We start from the raw sequence: 19077 nt of genomic DNA on the forward strand, positions 1-19077 counted from the left end.
TCCAGAACTGTGAGACAATTAGTTTGTGATACTTTGCTACTGAAGGTATATCAAGCTAATACAGTATCTTATATTCTTTTTTGAAGCTACTGCAAATGGAATTGTTTTCTTAATTTCATTTTGGGAGTGGGTTTTTTTTTTTTTTTTTTTTTTGCTAGTGTAAAGAAATACAATTGATTTTTGTATTCTGATCTTATAATAAAATATAGAATAAACGTGGTCTAGGAAGACTCACTTAATATACGTTTATTGAAACCTCATTGAAAATTTCTTTTCCCCAGTAAACCAAATTGATCAGTGAAGTCTTATAGGTCTTAAAGAACTAGATGTTCTTTAACAAAAAAAATATGAAAAATGTAAAAATATACTTAAAGGTAGAGAAAAGAGTATAAGAAACCTCTATATATCCATCACCTAGATTCCAAAATTATCAATATTTTGTCACTCTTGCTTTTCCCTTCTCACCTCTCTCCGATGAGTGAATGTAGCTATACTGCCTGGTGGGACAAACAGCCCACGAGTTTTGCCCCTGGGTAACCCTACCCCACCTGAATGAGAGTGAACTGAGAGGAGGCATTTGCTAGACTAGTACAGCTGCCTGCAATCCAGACCAGCACAGTGGCCAAACTTAATGTCCTTTCCAAGGATGGAAAAGTTAGGGTATAAATGAAGAAAAGGAGAAATAATAGCTGAAGGTAAGAGGATGAATAAATAGGGTATGTAATGAGGGAAATCCAATATTACATTAACACCTCGAAGAGGCTCAGGGCAAGATATTGTCTCTTAGCTCAGCTACACCAGATGTCTGAAAGGGTAAAGCCATATGTTGCCAAGACCACTCCTACTTTTGGAACTTATGAGATCTAACGGAGGCCTGCCAACCTGAGTGGCCTTGCCCTGGGAGGTACTTTCATATAATGTGAGAATGGACTGGACTCATTATTATTAATGACTGAACGAGATCTAGTAATGTGCCCACGTCTGTTAACTGTTAGGATTCTTTTGTTAGAAGGGATCTGTGCTCAAAACCCAGAGGGTAGCTTCGGATAATATAAGAAATATATCTGGTCTTTGTTTCCAGTTCCCTCCCAAAACCCATGAAATTTCCTGAATAACTGGAGTGACTTTTGTCATTCATAAGGACCCCTTTTGAGCACACCTGAATTTATGCTAATAAAACAACTTAGCATGGGGCCCCAGATAGCCTCCGGATGGGGCTGGTCACCAGAAAGACCAGGTGATTAGAAGGCTGGAACTTCCAGCCCACCCACCACTGGGAATGGACATGGGTGTTGCAGATTAAGCTCTATAAACCTCTTGAACCACAAGATTTGATGTGCTTTTGGGTGGGTGCGCTTGTCCACAGGCCAGGAGGCTGTGCACCCCAGTTCCATGAGGACAGGAGCTCCTGCACTCAGGACGCTTCTGGACTTATGGGTGAAAGAGTGGTGAGAACCCTCCTGTCTTCCATTAGGCCAGATACCAAAGAGATTTGTAAAAATACATGACAATTCCCATCTTCTTACTTCACTTTTTTTGCTTTGAAAATGTATTTTTTAAACTTATTGATGTTAACATGTAATGGAGTTATTATTTTATTTTCATAGAAGTCATTTAAAAGATTAAATTTCCTTTCAGTTTTAATTTCTAAAAATTATATTGATACATATAATCCCCCAACACACACACACAAAACTCCTTGGGGTGCTCAGTAAGTTTTAAGAGTGCAAAGGGGTCCTAAAGCCAAAATATTTGAGATCTGTTCTTCAACAAATTTCTTTCTTCACCATCTCACCTAAACTCTTGGCTGATGGGATGAAGATCCTTTTTGCCATATTTTCTGCAAATGCCACTGGAAAGAAAATCTATCTCCTCCCTGACATTGCTTTCCATGAGAAGCCGTCTTTGAATTTAGAGGACGAGACAGACAAGGACTCGACAAAGTTAACACTCACCTTCACTAATTCCGTGTAGCCCGTTTCCTTGGGGGTCCACCACGGCTGGGCTTTCAGTCCATGAACGTTGTAGAGTGAGCGCTGCCACACAGATGCAAAGTGGCCCCTCTGGTGCCCAAGCTCGTACCACTTATATGCCTGGAAGAGTTCAGAAAGACTGAACTCGAAACGAAGCAGTTTCACTAATTTTACAATTAAAGTCCCTAAAAACAAGGTCTGACTTTTAAATAAAGAGCTTGCTAGTCAGGTGCCCAAATCTGTTACACTGGCAAAAATACTGTTATTTGATTGGGTCTCTGATTATGACCTATTATTTTAAATAAATGTGTGTTTTTTATTTTCACTCCTAGGCTGAAAGCTCTCTGAACACAGGACTCCACTGCACTCACTGGTCTCCCCGGAGTGTCCAGCAGAATCTAGGACTTTGCTGAGTGGATAAATCATTTAAGACACAAAAGGGGACTATGTTTATATTTTAGCTTTCATTTCTTAAAGTCTGTGTTTCCTTTCAAAGGAAAGGAGTATGAGTTTCATCATTTCTTCACAGATATCTGCATTTACTGAATTGGGATGTTAAGAAGGACAGCAACTTCCTTGTTTTGTTTTTTTGGCCACGCCTGGTGGCATGCTGGACCTTAGTTCCCTGACCAGGGATTGAATCCGTGCCCCTTGCAGTGGAAGCGGGGAGTCCTAACCACTGCACCACCAGGGAATTCCCGGACAGCAACATGAACAGTCTTCTCACGTCCACATGAAGAAGGCTGCCCCAATGTAACGAAGTATAAATCCTCCATTAAAGAAGCAGACCGAAAGAAAATATTATTCTGAGTTAGCAGTAAATAGAGTGATAGCCCACGTTAGATTTTTTCAGAAGGGAATTTTTGTTCCTAGTATTTTTTCTTCCTGCCATAAGGGATAACATTTGCGGTTGCAGGCTAGCTGTAACATGATACACCTTGCCTCCAAGAAGACTAGCTAGCCTTTTCAGGGACAGCAGGCTGCAGTCTGCAGCTCCACACGTACACTTCAAAGGATGCCCGAACCGCGTCCTCTCCCAGGGGCCCTCCCCACATGCCTCCTGCACCGTGCTCACCCCATTGTCTTTAGACTGGAAGACGGTTCTAGGAGAGTGCCTAATGGTATCGCCTCCATTATTTTAATTCTGATCTAAAGATTACTTTTGAAGAGTGATTTCAAATACATATTTTGATCAATGAAAACAGGCAGTTAATATCAGGCAGAGTAAGAAGATAGAAGAGTATCTTCATAAAACCTCATCTTACTTTAGATGTAAGAAATAGTAACTTTTAAGTCTCTTAAAATTCATAAGTCAAAAAATTTCCTTCGTTAGAAAAATCAAGTGTGATAGCAGAACCACTCCTATTTTCAGTAACACTTTTCAGCTTACTACTAGCTTGTGCATGCGTAATTTCATTTGCTCTTTCCAATAACCCCAAATAGCTCCATTTTACAAATGCTCGATCTGAGATTTAAAAAGACTAAATATGTTGAATTATCACCCAGGGCAATTTATTGGCAATTTATTCCTCTTTCTTTCTATCTTTGTATCATTAAAAGAAACACTTAAAACTATCACAAGGGATCTTCTTACTTAATTATCTTTCTCAATAATATCTCAAATTAAGAATGTATATACTAATCACTTATATGTTTTCCTTGAAATACATGTAAGTGGTAACCATAAAGTAATTTCTTTAAAAACGGCTCACGGTTCATTGATTTCAAAAAATATAGCATTTTACCTTTGAAATTAAATTGACTATTTCAGTTATTTTTGTCCAATTTAAATTTAGGATTTTGTTCCCTATAATTTTCAGTATTAAACAACATTTTTTTTTTTTTTTTTTTTTTTTTTTTTTTTTGCGCTATGCGGGCCTCTCACTGTTTGCGGAGCACAGGCTCCGGACGCGCAGGCTCAGCAGCCATGGCTCACGGGCCAGCCACTCCGCGGCATGTGGGATCTTCCCGGACCGGGGCACGAACCCGTGTCCCCTGCATCGGCAGGCGGACTCTCAACCACTGCGCCACCAGGGAAGCCCTAAACAACATTATTAATTACAACAGATGATTTTTGGAAACTCTTACAGTCCATTAGATTTTTAATCATCAGCAATTCATTTTAAGGACTGGGCATATTGTTAGAGTAGTGAGAAAAATTCTTATAGGAAAATATATTATTATCATATTATATTAATATACATATTATAGAAAAACTTATAACTCTAGTTCAGGAGTTACAAGTCTTAGATTTCAGTCTTGGCCTTAACACTCACCAGGCTGAATGTCTGGGCAAGAGACTTTGCTTACGGGGGCATGTTTAACTGCCCATAAGAGCTTTTCTGACACTCAAAGTGCATCAAACAGGGCCCTTGGTTTTATACCCTCTGCCATTTAACTTTTAGAGAAACAAAACTGTGAAATGATATATTCAAAATTTTAAAAAATCATCTTCAATGATACCTTCAATTATATAGGGGACCCAATGAGTTCAGCCAGACTGCTTTTTTTTTTTTTAAACATCTAGACTACCTCACAATAAAAGTTGCTAGAAAATCCATGATCAAGTTTTTAGAATCCTCTGAAAATGTCCTCTTTACAGAAATACTAAAATAGACAGAAAGCATACCTGGGTACCTTGTTAAATATGGTCTATATCAATGTCTACTATACTTCAAATTAATGCCAGGTATAGTTTACACACACACACACACACACACACACACACACACACACACACACACACTCACTACATAGCTACGTAGAACTACATAGAAATAGTATGTCAAGAGAGTCTAACTCAGCAAAGCCCAGGCCACGTTTGGGGCCCGTGGAACGTGACCCCAGCCGGAGCCTGTTCTGCCTGGAGCGTGGTGCACAGTGGGACATGGGACACACACTTGTGATGAGAACAGGTGGTTCAACTGGCCTGGGAGAACCATGAACGCCATCGTTTGGGAAGAGGGCTTTATTTCTATTTTGCACCATGGGGTTCTTGAGCCCAAGATGCCTGGAAGAAAGTAAGACTAAATCAGGAAATGACAGCCAGGTTCTCGCAGCCATCACAGAGGTGGACGGTAACAAAGGCTGGAATTAGAACACCGACCAAGCAAGAGGGAAGATGAGATGGACGCCAGACCTCCGAAGAAGCTGACTGACCTGACCGGACTGGAGTGAGGAGGGGGCTTGTCACAGGAAAGGGCGGAGCTAAGCTGATTCAAGTCTGGATCCTGGGAGCTGGCAATACCATCCAATGAGAGCCAGAACCCAGGAAGAAACGTCGTTTAGAGGAGAACAAGTGAGTTGTCACTGCGGCATCGTGTGGAGAAACTAGGCAGGCAGTAGATTGTGGACTTTGAGTAGGAGACGGGAGCTCGAATGTGGATTTGGGAGTTACAGAAATTCTGGGAAAAGCTGAGGCTGAATTGCTACAAGAGTATCACGACTGGTCTTTCTCCCACTTCCTGCCCATACGAAATGATCCCGTGAGAAAAGTCAAAACTACTTTATTGTCAGCTTCTGCAGCACAGAGGCTGTGGGTTTGCTTCTCTTTTCATGCCTGGAGCAGAGCTTAAGAGCATGAAGGAGGGTTGCTTCCCGATATGAAAACTCAAGAGCACGAGAGTCAACTCAGACTCAACATCTAATATGGAGAATATGCTAACGTGGGATTTCTATAGGCTTGTTTCTCCTATAAGGATGAATCTTTGTGAGCATTTAAATTCAAGAACTGTGCTGTTCTTTGCATCTTAATGATAATTAAGCTGATAGAACAATCCCATAGGTTCAAATCCCAAGCCCCTAACAATGTGTAGTAGTGAATTCTTTGCCCTTGAAGTAAGGGCTGTTTTCATCTAAGATGTGAGAATAAATCACAGACTTCTTTTATCTGCCTTTGTCCTGGACCATGAGATGTTAAAAGGTAAATTAATTAGTGACAATTACATTTATAGCAATCACATATGGACACTTATCAAGTGTTAGATACTGTAGCAAAATCTTTCTTATCGCTCTCATTCAAAGGAGGTACCAGGCATTTACATCTTAAAAGAATGAAGGAACACAAAAGTGCGTACTGATCAGCAATTTCTTCTCCCTTCTTTCTCTTTGCCTCTCATTTCTCATTCTATTCCAGTTGATTGACTGGTAGGTCAGAGGGGGGAAGGTATAGATACACAGAAATGTATAAAGAAAACAGTGTCAATTATCCAAATTTCTGTTACCCGAAATTGGTTCCTGTCACTAGCCGGCAATTACCCCATCACAAAACCCCTTGCTCCAACGAACCCTCAATTGTCCAAATGGTCCCATGTTCTTATTAATTTTAGAAACCCGAAGCTATGTTATCCTTAGATGTCACTTTATTACATATATGGAATGCATGGTTACAAAAAGCCAAGGACTCACTACAGCCTTTGATCCCCGACTCTAAGGACAGCCCAGCCTAGAGCCACGCGATGGTGAAGGACAGCCCGGCAATGGTGTGTGAACCACAGTGGATGGTGAGAGTTTGGGAATTTACATTGTATGATGTCATGATTAATGACCAAATGTTATGTTTAAAGAAGCTGACACTGTACTCAGAAAAAAAGGAATAATCACAAAGAAAACATGTGATTTGCTTTAGCTGCTATATTTCCTGTGTCAATAGCAGTCATTATTATAGCTATAGGTATTCATCTTCAACTTGGCATTAAATATCTTGGAAGGTAAATTACACAATTAACTACTGGGTTCAGTGTGCTTAGGAATCAGCTGAATAAAGACTTCATTCTAAAAATAACTACTTTTTAAATTCCAAAATAAAATAAAAATAAATCTAGGCAAACTGTAAAATTATCTCAAAAATATTTTCAATATTTCAAACACATCTCTTCATTTCATAATTTTAAAAATATTTTTTCAAGGCAATATCTATCTCTAGGTACACGCACAGACATACACACAGGCACACTAATTTACAGGCTACTCACGATTATTCAGATACTTTCTTGAAAGAAATTATAAAAGTCAAATCCCAAAAATTCTTTATAGGATTTGGTAAGAACTGTCAGGTTGTTACAAAAAGTTTAAATCACCACCTTCAAAAGTTTATGCTTAACACATTTTTTTCAATTGTAACTCTCTCATAGAAATACTTTCCCCCTCCTCTATCTTCCGTTAAAGAGAACAAAAAGTTCACGAACGCATTACCTCTTTGTTTCCAACTCTTTGCATGGCATCCCCCAGGTGGAAATAAAATCGCCCATCATCAGTGCCAGGATCCCCAGATTCTATTCCTTCCTGTAGAAAGGACAGTGCCAGTATTTATGAAAGAATTAAATACCAGATTTAATTCATTGACTGACTTAATGTTTTCTAAGAATCAGAAAATCACCTCAATATTAAGGTTTGGCAATTAGGTTACTGGTCAACATTTACAATGCAAAGCCAAAAGGAGGTGATAAATTCCAACCTAACAATATATTCATCATCAATTAACAGTGGAATACCCCACAAAATCAGCCTGAGGCTTGGGGAACTGTCTCTGCAGGCGCAATCGTATTTCAATCTTTCAAAGAATTTCTTTGTCCGAGTTTCTATCACATTTATTTTGCTCTCCAAATCTGACCATATGTCATCTAGAGGCTTTTTTATCCCTGAACCAAAATGGTTAGTTGCTCACAGATGTCTGAAATGATAGAGACCCAACTGCAAATAATATTTTTTTTCCACTCAAAACAAATGTGTCCTCACTTTTCAATGAAATCTTTGACAGAACATACAACAGGATTAAAGCCAGTTGGAATCTTTAATTTTATTAAACACCTCCTATCCTAAAACACTCAGCTGATTTCCATCCCCACTGTCCACAAAAGAACTGAAATTTAAATTTATGTAGAAATCAGGAAGAGAGAAAATATTAAAGCAAGAGAATGAATTTAGAAAAGTAAAAGAAGGATGAAGATACAACGTATGTGAATGTCTACGAAACTGCATCTTTGAGGCCTCTTCACAAGGAGCCCGTTATCTTTTACTCAGAAGAAATTTTATTTGCATAACGTTGGAAAAGAGCACGGAACAGAAGCATCACTCATGAGAGGAGAGCTGTGATCTCGGCTCTGACTGACTGACATTCAAATAAACGCCCTTTTGCTCATTAACTAACCAACCCTGCGCTCCACTTCCTCACCTCTGAGCCAGGAGAGTACTTATTATATGAAAGGAAATCTAAGGGGAACGCTTTAAATCAGAAAAACCCACATGCCCACAGGGTTATGGTAGGGAACAGGCAGGTTGCAGAGGCCCGGTGACAGCCAAGACCGACTGAGGGCTGCATGCCCACCTCAAGGGGATACCATTGCTCAGCTCCTGTGCTGAGATGTGGGCCACATGTGAACTTTCCAGAGACACCAGAAATCTGCATGATTATACAAAATGTTCAGATTTTCAACTAAGGCAAGCAATTAAAATTGTTTTTAAGAGAATTATGCTGGCCAAATAGAACACGCAAGCTACTTGCAATCAGTGGGTCGCTATTTGGGATCTCGGATCAAAGTCATGTGAAAGAAAGAGATCACAAAGGTGGATCACAAAAGTACTACTTAAAGTTCACAAGCAGTCAGTCAGCTACCTGGCTGATATGGTAGCTAGTAGCTAGTGTTACTATTTAAATGACAATTAAAATAAAAAATTCAGCTCCTCAGTCACACCAGCCACATTTTAGATGCTCAAAAGTCACGTGTGGCTAGTGGCTATCATATTAGAGAATACAAATAAAGACCATTTCCTTTGTGGCAGTAAGTTCTGTTGGAGACCCCTGAGCCAGACCAAATGTGATTCTGGTGAACTTCAATTTTTATGTGAGAAAAAAATGATAGCATATTTTAATCTGAGTCTTTAAGGCTATCAGGCTCTTGGGGATTTGACCTATTCAGTCTGCATTGGTTACCTTGCTTTGTAAAGGTTTCCATGAGCCCTGTTCAAAGTCATTTCAATGTATAATTAAATTGTAAAAGTAACAGTTAACACATTGTCCATATTTTAAAATATTTTATCAACTAATAACAACTGCAGTTTTAGGAATTTCTTCATAAAAGTTTTTCCAAATAGTCTCTGCTCACATAGTTGGTACTTCTACCTCTGATACCCTTGACTATGCTGAAGGTCCACACTGTCTGTGAATGTCACGGTCCAAGGGTGTACATTTCAGCATTGAAAAGAGTCAGCAGTGCATGCCAATCAATCTACAATACATAATCAAGGGTGTCCAAATGACTCAAAGGGATCAGAAGAGGAAAACAGAGGAAGGGAGGGAGTTACCTTTAGATAGGGGATGCTCTCAGCGATCTTGTTCTGTGCCTTCAGGATAAAGCCATAATGCACTTTAGCAAAGCCGTCGTTAGGCGCCACATTCAGAACCTAAACTCAAAGAAAACGAAAAGCTATTGTGACGGACTATGAGTTCTACAAATGACCATCACAACAAATTTTAATTAGCTTTGCTGTACAGTCCTTGGACTGGATTATGATGTTATAGCTTAAAATGCTATAGTGTTTTTTCTCATTGCAATACCTTAGGCTTAAATGGCCCCAATTCCCCTCAACTCAAAATGTTCTCCAAGAATGAAGAAATGAATGAAAAGGCAATGACCATCAAAGCATCGCTTTAACGATGCAAATCAGCAAAACCTCTGTCAGTTTCACGACTTCAGTATTTTTGTAGCGATCAGGAAAAACTGCTTTCAATTAGCTTTACTTGAAGTCAACTCCAAATGGTTATTACACGTTTCTTTATGTACATGCTTTACACATTGCCTTAATTACGAGAAAATGTAGATTTGCATTGAAAATATATCACGATCCATCATAAATTTCTTGAACACCCAGACTATTTTAAGGACTGAGGATAAAGTGGTGACCAAATCCAATATTCTGTGATAAAAGCCAGGTAAATATCAATCAGTTCATGGTTTATTATCATATGCATTTACTATGATTAAAGATAAATTACGCAAAATGCCTCTAAAGTAAATATTAGCAGTGAGAAACCAAAACAACATTCAACTTGTGAAGCTGCTCAGAGAAACTAGTTTACAGACCAGGAGTGAAGGGTGAAGAAGGTCTGAGCTGAACGCATGTAGAGAAAAGATGACTATCCTACAGCTTCTCTTCACCCTTGAGCCTGAGTAGGAAAAGGGAGTCATGGGATCTTTTACACAGAAGGAGTAAGTGTGCTGGGCAGGGACCCCATACTCTTGGTGAGTCCACAGTGCACTCTGCCAATATTTTAGTGTTTTCCATCTTGCATCTGCGCCTGTACCTCATCCACTAGCAAATCCAGCCAATGATACCATCACAATATATTCAGAATCAAACTCCTTGTCACCTCCTCCACCGCTGCCATCCTGGTCCAAGTCTATCATCTCTCTGCTACCTTCTTACAGGAGCCTTCTAACTGCCGATCCTCGAACCCCAGCCCCACTCTCCTGTAACCCATTCTCCACGTGGGTCCTGAAAGGACACACTAAATCCTAAGTCAGATTTTATCCCTCCTCTACGCAAAACCCAAAGGGGTTCGATTTCACTCAAATCCAGTGATTCCCAATTATGGGACCAATGGCAATAAAAGGAGGAAAGCACCACTTTGTGGGTGGACCCAGTCTCGAGACTGAGTATGAAATCACTATACCTGACAGCATTTTAAAAATAGAAGGACTCATATCGTCTCTACTGAGTAGGGACATTTGCATTTTTTTTTTTTTTTTTTTTTTTTTTTTTTTTTTTGCGGTATATGGGCCTCTCACTGTTGTGGCCTCTCCCGTTGCGGAGCACAGGCTCCGGACGCGCAGGCTCAGTGGCCATGGCTCACGGGCCCAGCCGCTCCGCGGCATGTGGGATCTTCCCGGATCGGGATACGAACCCGTGTCCCCTGCATCGGCAGGCGGACTCCCAACCACTGCGCCACCAGGGAAGCCCGGGACATTTGCATTTTGATGCAAAGTGCACCAGCCTGAAAACCACTGATCCCGAGGCCTAAAGTAAAGAATAACAAGTAAACGTGTTCATCTTTCTTTTACAGATGCATTAACTTGGTCCAGCTTCAAAGTTCATTTGGTATCCTGTTTAACTTGTACCAAACGACGCCCCTCATTGCTTGAAGGAGTCATAGTTCTCTAGATTACATAGTTACTTGTGACTTAGCAGTTATTCATTAGAGCATCCATTATAAGGCAGACATCCTTTTAAAGGTATCCTTGCTAGAAGATCAGGTAGTCAGTGCCCTCTGAAAGGTGAGTCATTTATTTCGTGTGCTCAAAAGGCTTGCGTTCTGTAGTCTCTCTCTAGTTTGGTCTTTTAGTAAAAAACGTACAAGATTAGTGTTTTTAAGTTCATGAGTTTAAGCTCATAAGTTTTTCAGTTCCTTTTCCTATCACAAAGAACACTTTTAGAAAGGCTGCTTGTGGACTGATAAATATCAATATATAAGTTTTAAAAAGATCACAATTGGGCTTCCCTGGTGGCGCAGTGGTTGAGAGTCCGCCTGCCGATGCAGGGGACACGGGTTCGTGCCCCGGTCCGGGAAGATCCCACATGCCGCGGAGCGGCTGGGCCCGTGAGCCATGGCCGCTGAGCCTGCGCGTCCGGAGCCTCTGCTCCGCAACGGGAGAGGCCACAGCAGTGAGAGGCCCGCGTACCGCCAAAAAAAAAAAAAAAAAAATCACAATTATAGGTTGAAGGTTTCGATGTACCAAGTGTTAACTAAAATTTAAAATCTTCTGATGAAGTGGAAAAAAAAAAGGGAGATAAAAAAATTTAGGATATGTCAACTATAATGAGACAAATTTGATTTAACTTAAAGAGATTGAGTGATTAGGTGTATTAAATGCAATTTACAAATAAGATAAGAACTTCACGTTCAAAATAATCTGATTCATTGTTAGTAGCAAACTGCTACTTGCTTACCTCTTCATAAACCTTCTTGGCGCTATCATTATCTCCCATCAAGAGGTACCCCACTCCAAGGTCATTCTTTAAGGAAGTGTCATCGGGAAATAGTTGAACTAATTTCTGTAGAGTAAGCAGGGAACCCCTCATGTGACCTGATTGGTGGGAAGAAAAAAAAATAGAAATAAAAGCAGATTCTGTACACCTCTGTGTTGAGACTACAAATCGTAAGAGACTCCTCAACAGAGCCTGAGGACCAGCTTAAATCTGATTCTAGATACTGATGGCTAAGTACGCATTCGAATTTCATCCTGCAGCTGCAGAGGCATCAGTCACTCCCATAAACAGATACTGAATATAACGCTGAGTATAAATCCTTTAAAGACACTCCTGTTTTCTGAATTTGTCAACATTTCCCCTTTTATGTCAAATTCCCTCTTAAGAAAGTTTTAGTTACCAGTTCCTTATTGAAAAATGTTTACTGGGATATTTTTGGTTTATTATCATTAAAATTATGACTACAGGACAGGCAAATAAGAGTACTATGCTGTCCTCTTCTCTCAGTAATGACCTAGTCCTGGAGTAAAGGAGACATCATCCAGTATTAGGGGACCCTCTGGTGGACGACAGGGGCCTATGCACACACAAGTCATGAAAACCTAGCTTCAAGTCGTTTTTAAGGCTGTTGGATGCACGTTGAAGATTTCAGGAGCCAACTGTCATCACTCCTCTCCACAGTTGGAAAGACAAATTGTATAAGGGAGAATGTGCAAAATGAGAGTCCACATGACAAAATTAATTACCTAAAGGGCTTTGTTGACCATAAACTGAAAATCAGACAAGACATGGTAGGACCATCAATGAGCGAATGCATTTGGACGCTCCAGTAACAGGAAAACTGGCATAAAACACCACCAACTCACCTCACAGGCCGCTCCCCGTTCCTCACCAGTCTGGGATGGTTTGCTCAGCCTTTCATTCCTTCACTAATAAATCTGACTCTACCTCTCTGTACCCCTCCTCCCCCACCTGCCCCACTTGGGCTCACTTTTCTGATGCTTTTAAACTTCCCCTGTTGAACCACAAATTTATGGTTACCTAAGGGGAAGGGGCAGGAGATAAACTAGGAGTTTGGGGTTAACATATACACACCACTCTATATAAAATAGATAAACAACAAAGGACAAAGGCCCAGGTGAGAGTCCGTCCTGCTGCCATGTCCTCCCCGCCCCTTCCACTTTTTTTTTTTTAAATATTCTTTCCATTATGATTTATCACAGGATACTGAATATATCTCCCTGTGCTATACAGTAGGACACTGTTGTTTATCCATCCTATATATAATAGTTTGCATCTGCTTCCATGACTTTGTTTTGAAAGTTCTCCTCTCCTGAGAAGACTGCCCTCTCAAATGGTAGCCCAATTTCAAAGGTCAGCTAAACGCCACCTCCTCCAGGAAGCCTTTCTGCACCACTGCAATGAATGCTGACTTTGCCAACCAGGAAGAGGGGAGTGTGGGGACTGGCGTCCAATCTCCAAATCCTCCCCCACTTTGAATCGCAAGGGACTTCACCACCTAGTCTGCACACGAGTCCCTCCTCTAGTGAACTTGCCTCATTCTCATTCGGAGGAAAGACTATATTCAAATACTGAAGGACTGTTTCCAAAGAAGGTTAAATCTACCGGTGGGCTCTGGGCCAGGAATAGGGTGAGGCAAGAGAGGCAAAGTTTAAGAGGGCACCAAAAATTCAGTCATCAAGATGCATATTTTATACATTTAAAAAAAATTAAAATTAATGTAAAAAATCCACAGTCCTAAGCAAGCCATGTCAGAGCCCTAGGAGAGAGGACAACTCAGTGACACTGATTTTGCGCCCACGGCGAGCGCCTCCATGCAGCCCCAGCCTTGCCTTTTCCATCCTGTATGTGTGCTGTATGTTTTCCTTCCCTAGGACTGGCCCTTATGAATATAAGTCCATTCTTCTAGAATAAGACCATTTCTTCTAGTTCCCAATCATCGCTTAGGTTCTACTCCTGTCACAGATTTTACTCATCTACCAAAGCAACACTTATCCTTGATATAAAGTTCAGTTGACTTTGAATATTACTTTTATGAGCATTTCCTAGTGTAATCGAGATAATTTGTCTACATAAACTTATCCAGCCAGCAGAGAACCCACCTTAGGGGTTACACATACATGGCTTAGATTCTTCCCTCCTGGCTTACCGATGGCGTTTTAGGTGAGAGAGAACCAATCACTGGCCTGGTTATAATGAAGCTAGGGTACAGGGAGTCTGCCTTGCCTTTGGCACTGGGATCCTGGGTCAGTTAGAAAAGATGATTTATGCTGCTCTTTTGAAAGCATTTGCAAATTTACTTAGTGATTAAAAAAATTTTTTTCTATCATTTTCTTTAGTATAGAGTCAAAACTTACAGGTAAAAATTTTAGAGTGCTTAGAACTCCTAACATTCCTCCATAAAAACTGTTGCACCGATGATTTCAGCCACCATGAATCAGTCGGTTATCGTTAAGAGAGAAAAGAAGAATTTGGCATGATAGGAAGTTTTTGACTGCAGACCTTTTAATTTATTAGCTATGATCCCTTAGGCAATGTATCCAACCTCTCAGAATTCCATTTGCCTTCTCCTTAAAGTGTGTGTGGGGGGATGGGTAAGTGGCAAAGTACCATGTGCATCTTTGTAATTAAGAAGGATTACTCTTTCAGTCTGACACAATCAGAGAAGTTGCCTGAAATCAGTTATAAAACTCAGGTTTCCTTCCATGTAACTGAACTCTTCTAAAAGTATACACAGCCTGCAGGTTTTTCCAGATAAAAGCACGCCATCGATTGCCATTGAACTGATTCTTACTCCATTTCACCTAGAAATTGCTGTCTGTCTGACCGCCGCCTCAAGCTCAGCTTCACCAGGTCTGCGGGGACGTCAGGCAGGCTGGCCACCTCTTGGTAGGTTTGGATGGCCCTGCGCAGAACCTCATTGCTCCTCCTTTTCTCAGCCAAATCATCTTCACACTAGAGGGAGGGAGAAATGTCCCAGGACAAGCTGTATTTGCAGTTGCTCAAAATAGTTATGAAAAGTCGACTTTGGGACATGCTTTCAAAGTAATTCAAGACAAATTCAAATTTTCTTTTTGTCAAGGATTAAAAAAATAAAGGAAAGCAACATAGCATGTTATTTTAATAATATGAAGAAAAATTAGCTACTAAGCTACAGATGAGAAAGGCTATCATAAAAGCAAGACTAATATATGTGAGGGCTGATGGAATTTATATCCTGTCATACATCATTAATAGACAGAACTCCAGTCCACGGTTCCTGTTCTTTCACTAGGTTATTCCTGTGTTCATTCACTCCTTCAACAACTATATTCTGTTCTAGACAGGTGGCAGACAAATTGAACAAAACAGACAAAGCCCTTTTCTCATTTTGCTTCGTTCTAGAAGGGAAAGTCAATATACAAATAAAAGTATCCTGTGTCTTGTGGCCGTAAGTGCTGTGGATAAAAATAATGTAGGCTTCTGTGTACTGAGCGTGGGGTGGCAGGAAGGATGCTAGTTTAATCGGGATGACATGAAAGTAGTGAGGCACAAAAATACCTGGGAGAAGAACATTCCAGGCAGAGAGGACAGCAAGAGCAAGGGCCCTGAGGCAGAAGTGAGGAATAGAGGAAAGGCTGGTACGTTGAACGGGAGCTAGGAGGAGACTGATGGGGGGTGGGGCATCGGGTAATGAAGAGCCGAGTAAGCCACTGCCAATCCTACTACACTAACTCTACATGAGAAGGAAAGACACTGACGGTTTTTGACGTGATCTCCTGTATGAGTCGAAGGGACACTGGCAGTGATGTGAAGAATAGACAGAGGTGGGTAAAGGGAAAAGTGGAGATCCCAGTTAGGACATTCTGGCAGGAATCAAGACAAGGGGTGATGGCAACTTGGACTAGGGTGGCAGTAATGAGGTGGTAAGAGGTGGTCGGATTACAGGTACGTTTTGAAAGTCAAAGCCAACAGACTTGCAGATGGTCTGAATGTAGAGTATAAGAGAAAGGGAGAGAGAAGTCAAGGATGAATTCAACATTTTTGGCTTGAGCAGTGACCAGTTGGAACTGTCATTCCTGAGAATGGTAAGCTAGAGCAGAAAGAAGCAGGTTTGTAGGGATATGGGGTCAGGAGTTCAGTTTTGGACAAATTTAAGCTTCAATGTCTATTAGGTACCCAAGTGGAGATATGGATAGAAAGGTGCCTACATGTGTCTGGGGTTCAGGAGAGAGGTCAGAGTGAGAGAGACACTGGGGAATCATCGAGGATAGAGAGGGTACTTAGAGCTAAGAAGCTAGATGCAGCTGTGAGTGTAGACAGAGCAAAGAAGAGGTCCAAGAACTGAACTCTGAAGAGCTGCAAGATTCCAAGGTCATCAGAGGTCAGAAAGGACCAGGATAGGACCAGCAAAAAGGACGGAAGGAAGAGAGAAGAAAATAACAATTTAAAAAGTGGTATTCTGGAGGCCAAGTGACAAAAGGTATGGAGAGGGAGTGGTCAACTGTATCAAAAGTGGCTGTCAGGTTGAACAAGATGAGCTGAAACTAGATCACTCTGGATTGGGGACAATGTGATGCCCCTGAGGGTCCCAGCAAGAGCATTTCCATGGGGCTGCTGGGGACCCGCAGCTGAGAGGCTCAAGAGAAAACAGGAGGGGAGGAGGTGAACACACCTCTTTCAAGGAGTTTCGGTGCAAAGGCGAGCAGAAAAATGGGCCAGTAATTGGAGGGTAATGTGGAGACAAGGGAGTGTTTTTTAACAATGGGAAATATTACACCATGTTTCTAAGCTGATGCAAAAGACCCAGGAGAGGGCGGAAATCTGATGATGCAGGGGACACAAAATTTAGAATGACATCCTTCAGCAGGTGAGAGGGGATGGGAAAGGGACCAGAGCAGTTCATCCATGCTAACATCCACGAGAACAGGGACTGAAATACTAGAGGTAGGAAGAGAGGGGCGAACTGTAAAATGGTCATCAAAATCTCATCAGAGGGGGCTTCCCTGGTGGCGCGGTGGTTGAGAGTCTGCCTGCCGATGTAGGGGACACGGGTTCATGCCCTGGTCCGGGAGGATCCCACATGCCGCGGAGCGGCTGGGCCCGTGAGCCATGGCCGCTGAGCCTGCGCGTCCAGAGCCTGTGCTCCACAACGGGAGAGGCCACAACAGTGAGAGGCCCGCGTACAGCAAAAAAAAAAAAAGAACCTTACAAAAAAAAAAAATCTCATCAGATTTAGTAGACTACAATTTGAAGCATACCATTTGAGGAAAAAACGATATAGATGCTAAAAGTAGCATGTGTAATTTTTTCTCAGAATATCCTATTTAACATGTTTACCTTGTTAAAACAAAGTGTGTGCTGTAGGCAGTATGTAGATGCCTGCAGAAACAAAGTCTAACTCCACAGCTTGAGGACACAGTAAGGAAACGATACATCCCTCCTCTACCCCAAAATGAAAAACTAACAAGAATCTAACTAACAAGCACAAATTGATAAAGTAAGATACCTGTGGGAAGCTTTTCATAAAATACCACATCAAAGAAAGAACTTGTTAACATGTACTGATAAGGGTAAGTTTCCCAAGATAATAAGGGCTGGAATTGAATCAGTGGTGACGGACAGTGGACAGTTTTATGATAAAGGAAAATTGACAGGATGAAAATCTCTAGATTAGAAAAGGGCAATTCACCTGTGCTTGATGGGGAAAAAAAAAAGCTTCAGAATATACAACAATCTGTTCATATCTGCAAATGGTCTCCAGAGTAGACTTATCTACCAGGAGAGCAAGTCCAATGTCAATATCCTGTATTGGTCATCCTGACTGCATGGACTTCTATACATTCATACGCTGGCTTTTCTGTTTAAGCATCAGTTTCTTGTGAGTTTGGCTATGGTGAGTTAACTCCCCCAAACATGGTCGTTCATAGATGATATCACAGAATGCCAGAGTCCTAGAGCTGAGAGAGCCCTTCTGAGACCACCTTGTTCACCTTCTTCATTTGGTAGCCTCGTCACGCTACCAAACAGATCCCGGAACTGGAGGGTCTCTTCAAGGTTAGTTCAAGGGCAAATGTCAACCGAGACATCATTCTCTATATAGAGGGGAATAAATATCTTAACTAAACTCAATCTGAAATGAGAGACAGATGATACAACTACATGCCTTGTTCCTTTCCCTCCTCCATCCTCAAGGTCCTTCATTTTAATGAAGTATAAACATTTTAGAACTTCCGGAAATGGAATTTTAACATGAGTGTTAAAATAGTACATAATTCTTCAAAGTCTCTTAAACAAAACTGATAGGCTTTGCTTTGAATATCAAAATTGATTGATATTGATTAGTTTAGCATCTGTAGATAAAGGATTTGCCCTGAAACTGAGCATTTGCTACAGGACATTAACATCAGAAAGACGTTTGTTGATTCAAGTGAATTCCCCATCCAACCTTCCTATTTGTGGCAGGAAGATGCCTGAAGATGCCTGAGATGTGGTGTTTTCTGCCTGAGAGGCACTGATGGTTTGTGTAAGATAATAAAGTGAATTGAGCTCATAATTTTGTGTCTGATGTTCAAGGAATTTGGTCAAAATTGATTTTCACAGTAATCCAAAGAATAAGACACTATCAGTGCTACTTTTTTTTCCATGTATTTCATTATTTATTTATTGGCTATGTTGGGTCTTCCTTGCTGCACGTGGGCTTTCTCTACTTGCTGCGAGCGGGGGCTACTCTTCGTTGCGGTGCACGGGCTTCTCATTGCGGTGGCTTCTCTTGTTGTGGAGCACGGGGTCTAGGGCATGCGGGCTTCAGTAGTTGTGGCTCACGGGCTCTAGAGCGCAGGCTCAGTAGTTGTTGCGCACGGACCTAGCTGCTCCATGGCATGTGGGATCTTCCCGGACCAGGGCTCGAATCCATGTGCCCTGCACTGGCAGGCGGATTCTCAACCACTGCGCTACCAGGGAAGCCCCAGTGCTACTTTAGAAATGATAGATACTGTAGTTTCTATTTAACTTAATGTTGCTGAATTTGAAAAATTTGTTGGGATATTCCAAAGTAATTGTTTAATCTGCTAACAAAGAACGGAAAAGTCATCACGTACTCCTCCTTACAAAATCCGTC

The 19077-nt window shown here is 41.2% G+C and overlaps 1 protein-coding gene across 9 annotated transcripts in view; it reads right to left on the reverse strand.

Annotated features, from left to right (window-relative positions):
- ASPH (aspartate beta-hydroxylase) overlaps positions 1–19077 on the reverse strand; it is a 267950-nt gene that overhangs the window by 91512 nt on the left and 157361 nt on the right. For all 9 annotated transcript variants that reach the window (XR_004346438.1, XR_004346436.1, XR_004346437.1 and 6 more), the window contains 5 exons: positions 14783–14933; positions 11919–12055; positions 9276–9374; positions 7167–7256; positions 1956–2093 (listed from right to left, as the gene is read on the reverse strand). Coding sequence is in view for 4 of the 9 variants with exons in the window: in XM_032609812.1 (XP_032465703.1) it covers positions 1956–2093; positions 7167–7256; positions 9276–9374; positions 11919–12055; positions 14783–14933 (615 nt within the window). In the remaining 5 variants the exon portion in view is untranslated. The remainder of the gene's footprint in view (positions 1–1955; positions 2094–7166; positions 7257–9275; positions 9375–11918; positions 12056–14782; positions 14934–19077) is intronic.

Source organism: Phocoena sinus, chromosome 17 (assembly GCF_008692025.1).
Source record: "Phocoena sinus isolate mPhoSin1 chromosome 17, mPhoSin1.pri, whole genome shotgun sequence".
Taxonomy (NCBI): domain Eukaryota; kingdom Metazoa; phylum Chordata; class Mammalia; order Artiodactyla; family Phocoenidae; genus Phocoena; species Phocoena sinus.